General features: G+C 39.4%; 1 protein-coding gene across 2 annotated transcripts in view; it reads right to left on the bottom strand.

Annotated features, from left to right (window-relative positions):
* PAX5 (paired box 5) overlaps positions 1 to 19599 on the bottom strand; it is a 238193-nt gene that overhangs the window by 13413 nt on the left and 205181 nt on the right. For both annotated transcript variants that reach the window (XM_088658491.1, XM_088658492.1), the window contains exon 9: positions 10356 to 10442. In XM_088658491.1, the coding sequence (XP_088514617.1) occupies positions 10356 to 10442 (87 nt within the window). The remainder of the gene's footprint in view (positions 1 to 10355; positions 10443 to 19599) is intronic.

Genomic DNA, 19599 nt, shown 5'->3' on the forward strand with positions numbered 1-19599 from the left:
CCGTTGCACGGCACTGATGAAAAAGACTTTCTATATAATACTTAAGGGGAGGGAATTGGCACATATTTCAAAACAGGAAAGACCTTTCATCAGACGCCATGCTTGCCACAGTAGGGGCAAGAGTAAATAAGTAACATCTTTCCAAGCATTCCTTGAGAATATCTGTAATAAACTGATCTGTGCTCATTGAGAACGTTCTGAGGTTTTCCTGGATGAACTGCAACCTCAGAAACAAATGCAGCAATACACTTGCTGCAGAATGTGCTGCTACAAAAGCAATAAGGTTCCTGCTGTAGAAGCTTATGCAACATTATATGTCATAGTTTTTTAAGCAGCCACCACACTATGTCGCAATGTTTACCATATTTTGAACCTTATGGTTCTGACCCCACCTTAATCTTTTTGTTTGTTTGACGTATTTTTTCATGGCCTTTCAGGTCATACAGCACTCTCAAGGTGCTTCACATCATAAAAGTACAAAATACAAATTTAACAATAATAATTCAGTCTTTTTTTAAAATAAAAAATAAAAAATAGCAGCAGTTAAGTTAAAAGCCCAGACCAGTCTTTAATTAATCGTTTCAAAGTGGATGCAAACAGCCAGGTCTTTAGAGGAGAACTAACAGAGCCACACAACCCACACCCATTTCCAAGCTAACGTATCCACCAGGTCAACAAGGTTGTTTCTCTACCAGATCAGAAACCAGACACTGGCCAATAGTTGTCCGAAATTTGTTTGCTTTTTAAACATGGGTCTAACCACTAGCAGTCAGCAGGATATGGCTCACCTGACCTGTAGCCTGTGTCACTGCTTCTTTTTGGGAAATTGAATGGAGTGGGGAGGTGGTGTGCAAGTACTTTGGTGGAACAAATTCAGTGCTTCCACCAGTGTGTTTGCACTGCATCAACTACACTGCCACTTTGCCCTTTGCCCTCTACCTCCTGGAGTAGCAACATAAGCAGCAGGAAGTCAGGTGAGCCCCACTGCCCAGCAGACCACCACTGAGTCTAACTGCTTCCTCTTTGAGGGTAGTGGGCACTACACTCAGAAAGCATTAACTACTTCTGTGGTTCATGTGGTGAGTCCTAACCTGACAGATTATTTTTTAAAATAAGCAAGAAGGGCAGGGTTCTCTAGGACAGGTTGTAGTTCTCAAACCTCCAAGAATTGTTTTGCATGTTATCAGGCTGTGCAGATTTATCTGCTGCTGAAATCTATCCAAGGCAACATGATTAAATAGGACCCTAGCTACATTCCTCTCTGGCTGGTAAAACAGCGTTATCTGGGGTCAGAAGAAATGTGAGTAATTTTTATCTTTAAAATGTAAAACAAATCCATCAGTCTCCAAGGACCACAACTGGTTTCCCACCTCTGCAGGTATGTCAGTGGACAAAACCAGTGGTGGTTAGTGCTCATTGGGACTGGAAATGCAGATGGCAGATGGGGACTGACTGGCTGCAGACTGGGGGTGGTGGGACAATGCTCCATTCACTCTAATGGACCAGCATCCAATGGAAGATAGATCCAGATGGGATGGGAAGGAAAGAATGTAGCATTTTAGGCATGTGGTATCTGTATCTAGTCAGGATTCATGCACTCTAGCTTGTTTGACACTCAAGTTAACAATATGTGTGAATGAACTATTCTGTATTAAAAACCACAAATATAATTTTCAGATCGCCCAGTTCTGCATACACAATATATTTCAATGAGACACAGTTGACGCATTCAGCTGGGAGGCATCAACTGATGAGAGATTAAGTGCACATGAGTAAAATAACTCTCAGAAGCATACAGTATAGCCATAGTCATATTCTGTTGAACAGTACTATCCACAGTTTGCCTCTGTGCTTGCCTCTATCAGCTTCCACACTCAGAAATATTTGTTTGAACTTTACTTCGACATAGCAGTTGGTCTCAGTCAGGATCAGAGGTTTTTTAGCAACTGACATTTGAAAAAAAATAAAATGAGTAAAAACTAGGAAAACAGTATAAGAAAAACTTCCTTTGGATGAAAATGATTCTATAGGCCACTATTTTTCCTTATCTTCCAAATTTGACCTTCTGTTTCATTTCTTACATGTGATATTTTTAACATAATCTGACTATTAAAATACATTTTTTTCTCTGCAGCTCCCTGACAGGGTTTTATATATCTCCAGGGTTTGACTTTCCCCTCCTAGTCACATTTCTGTAGTGAAATCAAAAAGGCCTGCATTTAAACTGAAAAATGAAAACTTCACATTGCAAAACATTCACTCTTTCACCCTGTCATTACACTCTCCTCTAGAATAAACTTGTCCATTCTTCTGTCATTTTTCCCTTTAATTCATATTATCATCAATTTATTTCTTGACACAGTCATTTCTGGCTCATACTTGTTCTCTAATCCTTTTATAGAAACCCATAGAAGTACTGATTCTAATCCTAATTGACTGGTTTCAAGCCTTTTCACCTCATATGAAGCCATGCCAATATTGTCAATCTTGTGACCCCGTCCTCTGTAACAACAGCTATATATATAGCTCAGGTGTAGCCAAAAGGGAGCCCTGTCAGGCTCACTTACATTTCACAATGTGCACAAATCACATCAGTTCAGAAGAGAGAACAGTGCATCAAACAACATCCGCCATGATCAACATCAAGTCGAAAGTAATGAGTGAAAATGGTAAAGAAGTTATTACAACAAACCAGCATGAAATTGAATCATTTTTCTTCATTAGACTGTGTTGCTATTATCCACTTTTAGCATGTTTGTATTAAGTAGACTTTAAACACGCAAGCTCGCTAGGCTTCAGTGACTGAAACCTCTTGGGGTATGTGTGTGTGTGTGTGTGTGTGTGTGTGTGTGTGTCAGAGAGAGAGCATTCATAAAAACCAGGGCAGCAATATTTCAGTGCTTGTATACCGTACACAGTTTTCTCAAATATTTCTAAATTCATAGCTGTGTCAAGTTAGAAAAGCTGGACATTAAAAACCAATAAAGTCAGGCAATAAGATCTTATTATTACTTCTGCAGTGTGTCTGGTGCTGTACAAATGTCGAAATTAATTCAAGACCTTGCTTGAAAATAACATAGACTACACAAGAGTATGCAGTGGAAGCAAAATACAGGGGGGGAGTGGTTAAAATAAAAGTACGATTTTAGTAAATGTATATGCATAATTCAAGGCTAAATTCAAATTCCTAGGCTTGAATTAGCAGGCCTGATTGCTTCAAGCAAAGTTAGTTGTAAAACCCCTTAGGCTTCAGTAACACAATTGAGCATTTTCTTACTAGAATCTGAAATGAATGAGCCTGTGAGTTATGACACATGGCAGGTGCCAGTCAGGTCATTTAAGGAGCCACAGGAAGGCGCTCATATACCACAGTGATGGGTTGCAGTCAGGCCCTGCATAGTACAAATAGTATTATGCTGAGATTACTGACATCAGCAACATGATTTATGTCATCTTTAGATGTTCTTATAACTGATGTGCTTATCAGATAACATTCCGAATAGTGAAGTAAGGAAATACATATCAGAAGTCTTATTAGATTGCTTCAGTTTCATCCATCTTTCTGCTTGCTGTATCGCTCAAGTATGGCATTCAAAAGAACAGGCTGGGGAGTAAACAGTGCTATGGGAATCTTTCACACTCATTAGAAAAGTTCCTCGAAGACAAAAACATATTAAAGCATTTCTAGTCTATGCATTACAATAATGGGGGGAGGGGGGGTTGTCCGCACTGGTTGAGTTTAGCTTCATCACAGATAAGTGGGAAGGCTATATAAAATACAAAATTCTAAATTAAGGGTAGCATTTGTCATAAAAAAATTCTTTGTTGTTAGGTAAATCTTTTTTTCAAAATGTCTTATAACTGCAAGATAATTGATAAAATGTTCAGGTTGTGGGGGAAATGAATCTTTTTGTTGTGCATAGAGTGTGTGTATGTAACATTTAAATTCAACTTAAGTTATATCCTGTTCATTTTACAACCTCCTATTGTGGGGGGAAATAGAAATGAAAATTATCTACACAAAGCACAAAGAGCAATATTTTGGGACCCATTGTTCAGAATAGAAATTAAGGTGCCTTGAGAAAGTGAACAATATTGGTCTGTCCCATTTGTACAACACTGTTTCGCCAACAAGATCATGATCACCGATGTAGGTTATCTCTTCTATTTTCTCAACCCTATAATATGTCTGAAAAATAGTGACCTGTCAAAGTCTATTCAGTTGGCAATTCTATATTTATTTGCCTATGAGTACCGTAATCCTCAATGGGACTTATTTGTGGGTAGACATAATTGGGACTGTGCTATCAAGGAGCTTGCACTATGTGTAGGGATTTGAAGGCAGGCATCTAAGACCTTATCCACATTTGAGCATTATTTAGCTGTTAATCCACTTTTCCCCCATTAAAATTATACTGGATTAGTCCACACCCAGTTTTATTGGAATTAGTTTATGAGGAGCAACTTCACTCTTTCCTGTTCATACTAGTAGGGTCTTCCCTTTGGTCAAGGTTCCTCCTTCTAAATTGAGTACCAACAGGGCATGTGCACAAATACCTATGTGTGCACCTTTGTTTTGTTTTGTTTTGTTTTGGGAAATGAGCAAAAAGCATACATTCAGACAATTGTAAATTTTCAGCACACACATCCATAGTTTTTCGGTTTTGTGCAAACTTAACAGATCAAAATAAATATATATATATATAAAGCTAATGTAGTTTGCTTTTACACTTTTCTGGTGTTGTGCAAATCTGAGGGATAAAAAATATATATGTATAAATGGGACACCACTCCTTTCAGGAGCATGCCATAAATCTTTTCTAGCATAGCGAAAAAAGAAATGAAAAGCACCACTTTCAGTTTGCTTCCCAATATCTGGTGGATTTTTTTTTTAATGTGGCTTACTTGTGCAGGGTTCTGGTTTTGTGCAAATGTGTGGGATGAGAAGGAAAACAACAACAAGGCCATGCTCCTCCATTCAAGATTGAGCCAGAAAGTATTACAAGAACAGCCAGAAAAAAACATCGAGGAAGTAGCAGACGTGGAAAGGAGAGTAGAAGAGCAAGGTTTGGGATTTGTGTTGTTTAAGGATGATGTCATGTGGACTAGGCAAATTAAATGGACACACAAAGAGCTGCAAACACACAGTAAACAAGCCTTGCAGTCCAACTTCAGCATTCTAATCCATGATATTAAAATAATGGTATCAACCTCAAATTGTATCAAGAACCAGTGATTTTTGTATAATTTAAATAGTACAAATCAGAAAGGGGCGATATTTTATGACGGTCATGACAAAGGCCTTACTAACAATCTTATAAAAAGGATGCGGGTGGCGCTGTGTTCTAAACCACAGAGCCTAGGGCTTGCTGATCAGAAGGTTGGTGGTTTGAATCCCCACGATGGAGTGAGCTCCCGTTGCTCTGTCCCAGCTCCTGCCAGCCTAGCAGTTCGAAAGCACATCAAAGTGCAAGTAGATAAATAGATACCGCTCCCACAGGAAGGTAAACGGTGTTTCCGTGTGTTTCTCTGGTTTGCCAGAAGCGGCTTAGTCATGCTGGCCACATAACCCGGAAGCTGTACGCCGGCTCCCTCAGCCAGTAAAGCGAGATGAGCGCCGCAACCCCAGAGTTGTCCGCGATTGGACCTAACAGTCAGGGGTCCCTTTACCATTTAACAATCTTATAACACTGTGCTATGCACTGATGTGCTGACAAGCATTTGCCATGTGGGGCAGCTGATAGAACACCAAGTCGTGTGGCATTGCGCTGGCTCTGCCAGCCAGCCAAGAACATGCTATCAATGCAACCTTGACTTAGTTTATGCAAGAGCCCTAAATAAGGCTTCCACATGGTAACAAGTCACCAAGTTGCTGTAGCAGTTATTAGTTTTAACAGCTGCTACAGCAACACATGGCCAGCCTTTTACCTTCTCAGCATCTCTAGCCTGCATATTTACCCCCCAGCAGTGCTAATTTGTTCTGTTTCTCCCCCTGGCAAATAATTATTCTCATTTCACCCCTCTATTGCCTTTTGGGGAGACACAGGGGGCAACATTTTGTTTGGGCGCAGTAAACAAGCATTCACTAGAGATCTTCAAGTTTCAGTACTCCCAGAGGCCTCTAGAAGGTAATGTACAGAAAGGAATGCACTCAGATGCAAAATGCCCCTCCCCATAACTGTCCAGCAGATAATAAATATTGCTGAATGTGTTTGAGTTAGCTTGAACTTTAAGCTATCTATAGGTACAACCAGATTAATTTTGTGATTAAGCATTCTGTTAAATATTATTAGGTTTCTTTTCAAAAAATTAATCTTGTTATGATCAGTTTAGTTACAAATCTTCAGCAGGCAGTGCAGGGCAGACTATTGCTAAACATATGAATAAAATATACAGCAGCGGGGAGAGAGTCTTCAGCAATATGTAAGGAATGCTGAGGAGCCCTGGCAGTGGGCAATGATTTCTGGTTGGATGGTTTGGTATTGCAGGGAACTATGGCCTGTCTCTGTGGTATGCTAGCTTTTTACTTGCAGGGAGTTATACATGTGGGACATTGAGAGGATGCTTTGAAAAACAATAAACTGTAGTCTAAAGTGGCAGAACCCATTATCAGGACCATACCACTTCACTGTGCTATACATGTAGACCAGGTGTTTGTCATTGGTCCCCAAGTGCTAAATAGCCAAGCAATGAGAAGTCAAATTATGTACATGTGTGTGAGATCCAGCCCTAAGAGCTGCCCTCCATGCCTTTTTTAACCTCACAGTTGACACTTCAATCCACTCTACATGGGATTATGGCTTTCATACAGAGTTTTGAAACTAGCATTGAGTAGAGTAACAAAACGGTAATAGGAAACAGCTTCCCATTTGGGCCATAAGCAACAAAAAGACCCTTAGCTATAGCATAGTAAATGGCAATTTTGTACTGGAAAAAGCAGTGTGACACAGAATGCTGTAGCCATCAATTATTCCCAAAGGATTTAAGGGCAAGGAATGTGATGGGTAGAGCTTAGGTGGCTCAATTACTTAGGGACTCAATTACTTAAAACAAAGAAACTGAATTTTAAAAAATGACAAAAATTCAAAATAATTTCTCTGCTAGAGGTCGCACATAACAACCTTGACATCCATAAATCTGTAAGTCTCTAAGGCACAATATCTCTCTGCTAGAGAGGTGACAATTAATTGGTATTTTACTTACCTCATCCGCATAGATTATGCTGGAGAATTCTAATCACCATGTGCTACACACATGTAAGGTCAGGGTGGGCCAGACTTTGACAGTAGTATAAAATGGATGTTGCTTATCCTCCTTATTAAAGTGAGGGAGTGGGTGTGCTACTCAGGGATTTGCTATAACAGAAGCCAAGCGCCTGCCAGGAGATTTTCCAGAACCAATGGGATACTGCCTAACTGCAAAAGTATGTTGCTGAAACATGCCATGCATACATTGGACTGCACATTTGTAAGGGAAATCAAAATGAACAGGCAAGAGATTGAGGAAGGTGGGGGAGACCCTGGAAGAAACGTGTTGTTGTTTTTTAAGAAGCTAAACTGCTTTCGTTCATAGTGTCATAAAAACTGAAGACTATGTGGTATAAATATATTTGGATCTCAATATGGAGAAATAACTTTTTTCCAGTCAAAAACCAGTATGTACATGGATTCATATACCCTAGTATTCTTCCTTCATCATTTTGCAATTTAATAACTGAAAGCAAACATTATAAAGTATAGCAAGCAGCAAAAACTGATTACTGCCAATAGTTCTTAAGGGAGTTCAAATGGGCTTATGAAAAGTTTTGGCTTCCTGCTGGACACATTTCTTCTGCTGTTAAACAGGTTTTCCAGAGTTTCACATTATTTAGCAGAGATTAAAGTGGAGCAAATATACAGTATATGTTAAGGGAATGTAAGTTGAGTGGTTAATGTGCATAATAACCTGCTAAGGAATATGAGAATCTCTCTCTATATATATATATGTGTGTGTGTGTGTGTGTGTGTGTGTGTGTGTGTGTGTGTGTGTGTGCGCACACACACACACACACACAGTCCTACCTTGGAAGTCGAACGGAATCCATTCCGGAAGTCCGTTTGACTTTCAAAATGTTTGGAAACCAAAGCACGGCTTCTGATTGGCTGCAGGAAGCTCCTGAAGCCAATCGGAAGCCGTGGAAGCCCCATTGGATGTTTGAGTTCCAAAAGAACCTTCACAAACTGGAACAATCCCTTCCGGGTCTTTGTGGCGTTTGGAAGTCAAAACATCCGAGTTCCAGGGCATTCGGGATCCAAGGTACGACTGTATGTATAATTTTTTTTACCACTATTCATAAAAAGTATCAGAGTGGTTTATTCATAAAAAGTATTAGAGTGGTTTACAACAGTTATAACACCACACAATAAAAACCACATATGTTAAAATCAGAAACCATCTAGCTATTCTAAAAAATATGCAATATGCATTTATCATTGCCTGCATAAACCTGATGGTACAGAAAAGTTTTTGGCGGGTCTTTTGAAAGTTGAAACAGAAGGCACCGGCTCAATTTCCATTGGCAAAGTGTTCTACAATACTGGACCAATGACATGAAAGGTTTGGTTTCTTGTTATCAAATGAGCTTTACCAACTTGGGGGACAACCAATGACGTTCCTGCAGATGATCTCAGTGATCAAGCTGGTATATAAGTGTCAGAAAGTGCACATAATCCTTCCATACACATTTCCCAGTAAATATACATAATCTCCAACAGCCCTTGGAAATGTTTATATAACAACTGAATTTTGTACTTTATACTCTTTCACTCTCAGCCAGCTTTCCCTTAAGCCCTTCCTAAATGTTTAAATCTTCCCTCCCCTGTGATTCTCATGGTGATTGACTCCATGGTGCTATTAAGCATTTTCCCTTCCTTAATAGCAGCATGGGGATAATTTCCATCTGTGTGGTGGAAATGGGAGAGAAGATTTTAAAAATTTCATCTCCCTGCAACACCTCTTGTGCTGCTCAGCAAGCTGAGAAACAGCTGAAAATGATGAAAAGGGGGCTGGCCTGCAGAAAAAGTTAATATTTAGCTCGAGTCCCCCTTAAACCTCTTTGCTGCTCAGCAGGAGGGTGTATTGTGGGCCAGGTAAGAATAGGCACTGGGCTACAGGCATCCTGGGAACAGAGATTGTACACTTCTGAAAAATGCATGTTTCTTGGAAACTCTGGATGCAGACTGGAGTTTTTTTGTTTGTTTTGTTTTTGCCCAGGAAATGTACAAAATTCAGGGATTATACAAATTTTAGTCACATGCACATTTCCAAAGTTCTCTTGGAAATTATGCCTCTTGACAGGGAAATGTGAATAATTCCCTCTTCATAAAAGAATTATGTGCAAATTTCCCATGAGGCCTAGTGAGTGTGCACAATGGCCAGTTGTTATGCACTTTAACTGCTCAAATCACATTCCCCTTAACTTACACACAATGACCAGTGTGGCACTCTGAAACTGCCTTCAACTCCAAAATAAATATGGCTGAATTTGTGCATAACCAGTGTTACAAAGACAACCTGCAGGAAGCCTTGGGCTCTCATGCTCTACCCTTCTTCATTTTGGCTGCAGGGAGGGGTTAAAAAGCTTTTGCTCTTTCATTTTAAATTAACTACAGCTTCTTGTTAAGTTCAAAGGTAAACATATTGTAGTTACCGTAATCTTAATTAACCATGGGTTGTGAAGCAAGCTTACTACAGCAAACCATAACTAAGATAAGCCACCATTGAGGGTTTATATGTAATACTAAACTATTAATCTAAATGGAAGCAGAAGCTTCCAATGGCTGTGCTGAGGGAATAGAGGGGAGCCAGAAAACTCAAGGCTTGTTGGGGTTCATCCTCATAATGCTAAACTGGTTCACCATTATGTGCAAACAAAACTGTTGCCAGTCTCCATCTTCTACAGAGTTATAGTAAATATACACCTTTCCATTTTAAACAGAATTCCTTAAAAGTCAACCCCATGGAAATCAGAAAGGCTTCTGAGTAAAGTTTAAACTTATTTAGGAATGTGCTGTGAGTTTACAGATGGATTGCTGCTCAGCAGGGATAATGAAAGGCTGTGAAGCTATAGAAAAGTCATTCCAGAAAGTGGCCTTATATGCTTCAAAGGTAATGGCATATAATGTGTAGTATTGCATGTGCTGTACTTCATTTGCACTAAATGAAAAGCTAAGAGAAAGTGAAAATGGTTGATTCATCCATCCCCATCACTACTCATCTTTCCCAGTTATAGCCAGTATGGCGGTTCCATGCTTGCCCCCCCACTTGCCTTTTGAACTATGCTGCTGATTATCCCGTTGTAATGGGGGGAAACTTACCTAGCAATCCAGGATTAGGAAATCTCCAGGAATCATTGTATGTGGAATACTGTGGATGGCTATATGGACTTCCGGAAAACTCACTCCCTGCATTCAAAAAGAAAGGGAATATTATATAAAATTTAATAATCAAGATCAAGATTAAAGTAATTGACTGATGGAAACATACTGAATTCTAGCAGATGACTTGATAGTAAGAGACAGCTTTCTTGGTAGTAGAGCCTAATGTGTGGTATGCTCCCCCCAGAGAGGATTGCCTGCTTCCCATACTTCTTTGGTACAAGGCAAATACCTTTTTTTTATTTTACAAGACTTTTTAAACTGCTAGTTGCACCTACTGTTCTTATTCTAGTAGTATTTTATCTGTGTTACAGTTGTTTTTATTTTATTGCTTTAGTATTGTTAGCCACTTTAGAAATACTTGTATTGAAAAAACAGGATGGAAATCTATAAAAGTTAACTGCACATATAGGCATATATGGGGGAAATACCTGTTGACCACAAGGTTGGAGACAAGCTTTCTCTAGGCATTATTTTCAGACCTGAATTTCAAATAAAGTTTCTGTCTTAGATTGATTTTCACAAGCAAGCAGCAAATAAATGGAGTTGAAAATAACTTTAATTTCCGTGTCTACAAAGCCCAAATTTTATTTGACAACATTTGAATATCTGAATGGCAGTTTCTGAATAAAATTCAACAGCATGAACTTTCACATTTACTGTGTATTTGCTTTCTCAAGTTTTCAGGTTCACTATTTGGCATAGCAAAAAGACTGCCTAACTAATCCAGGAAGGGAGATCTGTGTGTAGAAACATACCAAGTCAGACCATTGATCCATCAAGCTCAGTATTGTCTACGCTGACTGGCAGTGGAGGGTTTCATACAGGAGACTTTCTCAACCCTGCCTGGAGTTGCTGGGGATTGAACCTGAGACACATCTTTCCACCAATGAAAGGTAGATTTCACTGTGCATGGTAGCAGCTGAGAATACAAATGTGCATCTGGATGTGCATCCCATTCCCACTGTGATGCCTGCAAAGGTCCTCTGAACTGGCTAGATACATCTTTTGATGTGTGTTCTAGCCAGGGTCACCGCTTTAGCGTCTTTTGCTGTGTGTATACTGTGCCACTTTCCTCTTGGGTTGTGTACTATTATTTTTCTTTAGAACCATGGTTGGTATTCAACCATGTTTCACTCAGAACAGACCTTCTGAAGTGACTGCCCATGACTAAGGAGGGTCTACTTTCTACAATGAGTTGAAAACTAACACTACTCTTCATCTGGAAGCCACTACATGTACCAACACAACAAGGGAAGGAGGCCAACTTTTTCTATGCCACCAAGCAAACTAAACACAGGCCTAACCATTAAATATATGGTTAAAAATGTGTTGGTACAAAATCAGTTGTCTGGTAGCAGTTTGTGTTAGAGTAACAACAGCAAGACAGCAAGGCAAAATATGGCACTCACTCACTCACTCACTTATTTATTTATTTAATTTATAAGAAAGAGAAACTGGCAAATGACACAAACTCTGTTTAGTCAACTTTTCTGTGTGGAATGAATCTGTGTGGGTGGGGAGGGAACTTATCCACTGGCTCCTCCCACAACAACCATGCTTTCATCATAGCTTCAAAACAGAATGTTTTCACCTAGGCTCTGCTTGCCTGATCTGTATCCTGCATTTTTATGACCTCCATCATAGGTGCATGATAAAACAGAAAGTGTTATAAAGGACTAGTTCACGTACCACCAAGTGAATGACGTATTTTCAAAAGATAAAAAAATAGGATTTGAAGATAAAAGGTCCAAATTTCAAATAGAATTGTTGGAAGGCAGAGTGAAATTGTTATTGAAAATCTATAATTTTCTGTTAAAATGGTTTTACAAAAGATGAAATGACAAAAGATGTGATGATAAGATGGGCAAAAGATTTTGGGCATAACATTGAATATGTTGTTGAACATGGTTGAACGTGGTTGAAATTATGGAATGAAACATTGAAATTTACTGCATGTACCGCTTTGAAAGAGAATGTAATGAAAATGATGTATAGATGGTATTTAACACCAGTAAAATTAGCTAAAATGTATAGGATGAGTAGTAAAATATGCTGGAAATGTAAAGATAAAGATGGTGAATTTAATCACATGTGGTGGACATGCGAGAAAGTAAAAGGATTTTGGGAAATGATATATAATGAGTTGAAAAAGATGTTTAAGTATACCTTTCCCAAAAAGCCCGAAGCTTTTCTATTGGGACTATTTGGAGAGGTAATAGCAAAGGGAGATCAGAGATTATTTATGTATGCTACAACTGCAGCGAGGACTTTTTCAGCCCAAAAATGGAAATTACAAGAGATACCAACAATTGAGGAGTGGCAGACGAAAATGATGGACTACGCAGAACTGGCAAAGTTGACCTGTGGGATCCGAAACCAGGGAGAGACAAAGCTCTTTCAGGGGTGGGGGAAGCATAGCTGGACTGGATAAATCAGCCCCAACTCCTTAGGTGCCACTTCACAAGGAGAAAAGGGCCCTTTATCTTTTCTGCTTCAGCCACACTGCCAGCAGCATGTGTGAAAAAGGTATTTACATTTCTTTTTTAACTGGAAGACAAGAACTAGATTGAATATATAAATAAACCTGCAATGTGCCCCCACATAAGAACCAAATTTAACAATATTTCAATCTTACAAATGGTTCTGTTAGCAAAACTGTACATCTGACTCCTTTTCCTTTCCTGCTTGCTCAACTCAAACCCCATCTTCTTTCCTTTCCTTCTTTCCCCCTCTTCATCTGAGACTACAAGTGGCTTCCTCAGATGTTGCCCCATTGGCAGTTGGCTTTAGTAGCAAAGCCTATGGGATAACAAGATGTTTATTAAGTGTCTGGATGAGTAACATGCTTATCTCCTTACCTAAAGGGGAACAGTGCCTTCTCATGATATTTGTTATGTAAAAGTTATCTGAGCATAGAGATACATTTTGTAAGCTTTCTGCCTTGGCCACAATCGCCTATATTGCTATACAGTACAGTATTCGCATTGGCAAGAAAATGTCCCAATGTAACTTCTTCACTTGCAAGTTGTTTTATGCAGTTTGAAGTTACCCAGGCGATGAGAATGGACCTCCTTGTTACATCCACCGTCTTTAGCTGTAATGCCCACCAATTAAATCCAAATCCAAATTAGTTCCTTTACCTTCGCTCGGCTGGAATATTTTATTTTGAAAGGATTCTTGCTGCAGGTCGGAGCTCAAGACTTCATTCCCACAGAGACTTGATACTGCAAAGTTTGCTGGCTCAATGCCCCCCCTCCTTTCGGACAGGAGTTTAGGAGGTAGCTTGAGAGCCTTTTGCAAACCGCTGGACCCTTCTGGACCTCAGGAAAGCTTCCTGAGGCTTTTTAAGAGGTGCAACTCATCTTGTTGCTTCCCCCCCCCCTCTCCGTGGGGCTCAAGCCCATCTCTCCTTATCAGAGCAAATGGACTTGCACTCCATTCTCCATTAGCAAGGAGCAGAAGTCCCCTTAACACATCATATTCTAATTGGGTATTGTCTAAATTACTTTTTTTTAAAAAATCACATTGACATTGGTATATATAACAAATGCTATTAAGAGATAACTTCATATATCAGTGGTGAGGTGACCATTTTCTATCTTTTTTAATCCTGGAGGCCACTCTGTCCTCCATACTGGGGAATGGGTGAGGGGTCCAGAAAAGTATTTTGCCCTACAAACTGACCTTCTTCATGAGTGGTCAGGCTGCCTAATAAAGCTGACATAATCTCACAGTTAAAGAATACATAGATTTTGGTTCTCCCAGTCTCTCCTTTTTCCTATCCTAAATTCAGTTCTCCACATTTTTGCACCAATTTGCCCTACACACACACACACACACACACACACACACACACACACACACAGGAAATTCTTCTGCATTTTACTGCAAGTTTCTCCCAATATTTTTTCTATGCAGTTTTGACTAGCACACATTTTTGCAAGTAATTTCTTTTAATATAATGCATTTGTATGTTATCTTCAGTAATATATTCATTTTTATGCACATTTCCCCCTAATGTATGCATTTTTGCAAACATTATTTGATTAGAGAACTAACATTGCAAAAATTGGATATCAAATTTTGAAGGACATCTGTATTTCAGTTCTCCTTTTGTTACGAAAAATGTGAATTTGATACATTTGGCTTTAAATCCTATTCCCCCTCCCTAGTTCTGACATTGCCAGGGCATCACATACAAAACCCAAAAGACAGATGTGTTAATCCACGGTGTAACTAGATATATCAAGGAATGAATGGATCCCACCTACCCATTGGCTTCCCCACATATCACATGCTGGCCTTCCTTACTTTCTGCATTTCCTAAGTCCATTTCAAGTCATTAACTATAACTGGAGAGCAAGGAAATGCAAAAGGCAATGACACTACATTACACATTTCTTTTACTAGATGTTACTAGGGTGATAATACATGGAAACATCTATCTAGGCCTGAAAACTTGAAAACATTTTGCTTTCCCTTGTGGTGAAAGTGTAAACTAAGTTTTTTTAAATGACTTCGAGCAATATCTGTAAGGACTGTCAGGGACAAGATAATGTTTATTTTCAGGTTCTTGCTCCAGTCCCAAGGGCTATTGCGAGTTAGGCTATGCCTACCATTATAATCACAGCATCTAAATTTATTAACTGAGAAACAAGCAAAACACATCAGCATGCAGATAACGATGAGGGGTATGCTATGACACTGCAGAGAGATTCATTTCTGCACTATTGGCATACAGCACTTTCCCTTTACTCAGGTGTCTGCTTCTATTCCATGCAAGGTTTGATTAACCATGTTCTACAAATTAAATAGTCATTATACAAACGTTACCTCTATATTTTTAACATATATAAGCATTACACACAGACACACCATACAGCATAAACTGGATTGGTTCAGCCCATGGAGTTAGCTGTAGCCATAGAGTTAGAATGAGCCAGTTTGCTCATTCCTGACTCCTTGGTGAACCTAGTACATGAAGCAAGTGGGATATTAGTATAACAAAGAACGCAAGTTCAGAACGTGCCTCAATTTCCCTAAAAGGGAGCTACAATAACAAACAGGTTTGTTTTTCTCAATATCTGAAATGCAACTCCATTCCTAAAGGATCTTGCATGTTTCTTGTGCCACCTCTTCACACAATGGGGAGCTTTTTAAGAGGAGTTATTCCATCATCGCCATATGGTATGAGGGGGAGGGGGGAAAGGCCCACTGCAGGTCTCATGAACTCTCCCCGCCTCTGGCTCAGGTAAATCTCCTCCATACTCCTGCAGCTAGCTAATCAGGAATAGCCAGACTGCCATTCTCCTGCCTGTGTGTTGTAAAGCAGGAAACTTCACTTTTCTAACAATAATCAACACTCCTGCACAAGTATCAGTTGAAGTAAGCTGACATTTCATTCTCTGATTTTGTTCCCACCACTACTTCCACCTCTACTCACTGCTATCCTCTCTCTCTCTCCCACACACACACACACATCTCTAGGCCTCTCTGGGGGACGCTCTAGTGCCTGACAGGCTGAGGCTTCCAATTCTCTGTTTTTTATGCCTCAGTGGTCAGGGTGTCAGACTCCTGCAGTACAGACCAACCAAGAGCTAGAGGAGTCACTGAATACCATCAGTTCGGTGACAGTATTGCTCGCTTCATCCCACATACTCTGCATATCCATCAGCCATGCAAAAGGAAAAAAGAGTGGGGGGGGGGAAGCAAGCATGAAACAGAATGGGTAGGAAGAGACTAAAAGGAAAGCCACCAGCCCTCCTATTAGCATCACAGGCCTTGGACAGACAAATGGAGCAGGAGTACAGTGAAACTAAACGAGATGAATGAACACTGCATGAGTGCCTCGTGATTTCCAGCAGATACTCCTGCACCCATCAGATATACTTCTTGACAGCACTGTTTAATGATCAGCCCAGTCAAAAGCAATACTATGCATCAGCTACCCAGGGGAGTTGTGTGTGCTTGTCTGTAGGGAGGGGTGGCGGTGAGAGAAGTAGACGATTAGGAAATGAAATATTTTGCAAAACGATGGTTCAATACATTGTGGAGGGTTTTTTTCTTAATGATTATGCAGCTATGCCCTTCATTAAGACAGCACCTTTTTAAAGATTATCATGTCACTCACCTACAATGCAGAAATGTTTTTCAACCAATAACACACAAAGAAATGGGACAATGATTTCCATTGCCTATGTCCCATGACTCTAAAAAATGCTTCTAATGTTTTCCATAGAAAGGTCAAGATTTATTATAACTGTAATTCAGGACCACTGACCTAGCTGACAACCTGCTGGACTCAGTATTAAGTATCATTCATTTAAATCATGGCAGTACAGGGCAACAGGGCTTGTTAGATCCAAATTTGGTCAACAAAAATACATGTCTGGTTGGCTGGCAGTATTTGAGACTTACATTGTTCTACACTCAACACTTTCTGGAGTGTTAGGAAGTTTCAGAACAATTTGGCAGGGTAAGTTTTGTTATGAGGCGACTAGTGAAGTACCTGCATATTTACAAATATATAGAACAAGAGGACAAACAGAAACACAGACAGACAGTTCTAGTTGTAAAGCAGCATTACTCACCCACCCCAAAGCAACATAGACCCTTGCAGCTCCTTAAGGCTGCTTCTTGTAGCCATCCCCCGACCCATCCACATTTTCTTCATCTAGCCAGATTTTAAAAATGCAACACTATCAACCCCCCTGCCCCCTCAGCTCTCTTGAACAAACTAGTTTCAGCCTAAAACTTAAGAAATTAAGAACCTGCATTTTAGATTCAAGAACAGAAATTTTATACATCTCAAATACTGATACTCTCAAAGTGGAGACCACATTAGAATGGAGGCAAGTGAGGATGAGCCTATGTTTGGCTTGACTAATCCTGAGACATCATTACTGGTCACAAAACTAAAAACTCAATCTGTTTTGCATTCACTTTGTGTCTTGCCAGTTTAACTTATGAATCTGGTCTGAATCAGATGGTGGTGGTGTGATGATAACAATAATAAGTTGTTGTTGTTATCATCATTATTATTACTGTACCCCACCCATCTGACTGGGTTGCCCCAGCTACTTTGAGCAGCTTCCAACAAAATATAATGGAAGATCTGACTTCACGGACCTTGTTAATGGTGCAATCTGACTCAGGCACATGAAAACCTCACCCCACTTGCCTCATAATTCAGGTTGTGCATAGAGCTGATGCACACACCTAGTAGATACTAACTTGGCATTTAATAACATCGCCAAGTTAAAAAAGACAGTTGTGAAACTCTAATTCCAGTTATCCCCTATAACTCTTCCACTATATTGTACTAATTGTTCTTTCTTAAAACATGTTGAAAGAATGGATTCCCACCCACTTTTCTGTCTTTTAGTATATACTTGTAGAAATTGTAACAGAATGCTTCCACTTCCTTTTTTCAATTATATGTACAGAAGTGCACATATAATAATTAAAAGATGTAAAAATATGACAAAAACTGTCTCTATTTCTCATAAGATACCTTGTATTTCTAAGACAGGGGGATGGAGGCAGCCATTTAACCACTTGTAAGTATAATTTATCCACAACCCTTGTATAATATTAATAAAATTGATGGTGGTTATATCTGAAACAAAATTCCCAGATTCAAATGTTGGGGGAAAATTGTGATTTGGCTAACTTGTTTTTCTGCTATTCTTTAAAAATAAATCCCAAGCTTTGCCAATTTTGAGATAATGATATTAAATATTAACTTGCCAAAGTATATATAACTAAGTTCCATAAGTGAACAGACTTTTTGGTATTCTGTCTTTAACATTCCTCTCTCTCTTTTTGGAGGAACATGGCTCATAATTCCCCCTCCCCCATAGTAGTCATTAACCAGGGCGTTGAGATATGCATGGCTGCATGGAGAACAGGGCTAAATACTACATTTAGCGAACTAAGTATACTAAAACAGTTTGCTTTTTATGTATTCTCATTATGAAATAGCAGTTAAAACACACACAGCTTTAAAATCTATTACTAAAAGAGGGCTGTTGGCAAGTGGACTTAAATACAATGAGGGAAAGTTTCAGTGGATAAACTTAAAAGTTCCTCTGTTTAAGAAGAGTACTTCCCTGCAATTGTTAATCTGAACAACAGTACTGGTATTTTAAATCTAGCCATTTGTGCCATAGGAAATGCCAGGACAGTGCCACATTTTTTAGCTGCTGCAATGCCAGTCTACTACAATAAAGCAAGGGAGAAAAAAGCAAGGGAAATAAATTATTCCTTAAACACAATTCCAGTCAATATACCCAGTTGCTCAGGATGTTTTCCCCATTCAATGTTTTATGCTATAGATTTACCAAGGGATAGGTGTGGGAAAGCCTTGCCACTTGGTATGTCTGCTTAGTGAGGAAGCCTCTTATATTCAAGGAGACTCCTCTGCATTTTGGAACTTCCTCTCTAAAATGTGTCATGCATCAATGTTACTGGCATTTCATCAACAGGTAAAGATTCACCTCCTTACCCAGGCCTTTGGGAGAGGGTGAGGTTTAGTGTCTGAAGCTGTGTTATCTGCATTATTTGTTTGCCTGCCTTTGTGAAGGATGTTGTTGGGTTTTTTAAAGTATTGATTTACTATTTTTATGTGCATGATATGTTGTTCAAAATGTTAATTAGTGTTTTAACATTATATGCGTTTCTGCCCCAGGACCATGCCATGAGCGGTAGATTATAAATGTTGGCAGTTAACAAATAAATAATAAAACCAGGGTTCTAAAACATGCAGGAGCCTCTATGAGTACAGATGGCTTCCGCATTGCAGCCAGTTGCCCTGGAAAACATAGAGGGCAATGGGGATAAGGTGTGCTCAGGCATACTCTTCCCATCTTGCTTGTTTGTTAAGCCATATTGTGCAGTGCTTTTGTGAGCTGTCCATTTTTTATGGGATAGAGATGAATGCCCATTTGGGAAGGTTTCTATGGAAAGTGCTTCCTAAGTCATAAAAAGTTTTATAGACAATTTCTAAAACCTCAAATTATTCTTAAAATGAAGAGGAATAGCGTGGGACTGTTGAAGAATGGGAGTGTTCCTGGCAACCCTCCCCAGTCAGGAATTGGGCAGCAGCATTCTGCAACATCTGGAGTTTCTGGACAATCTCCAAAGGAAAGACCATACACTATGTATTATAGTAGTAACCAAT

The sequence above is a fragment of the Zootoca vivipara genome, chromosome 15 (genome assembly GCF_965207765.1).
Source record: "Zootoca vivipara chromosome 15, rZooViv2.hap1.1, whole genome shotgun sequence".
Taxonomy (NCBI): Eukaryota; Metazoa; Chordata; class Lepidosauria; order Squamata; family Lacertidae; genus Zootoca; species Zootoca vivipara.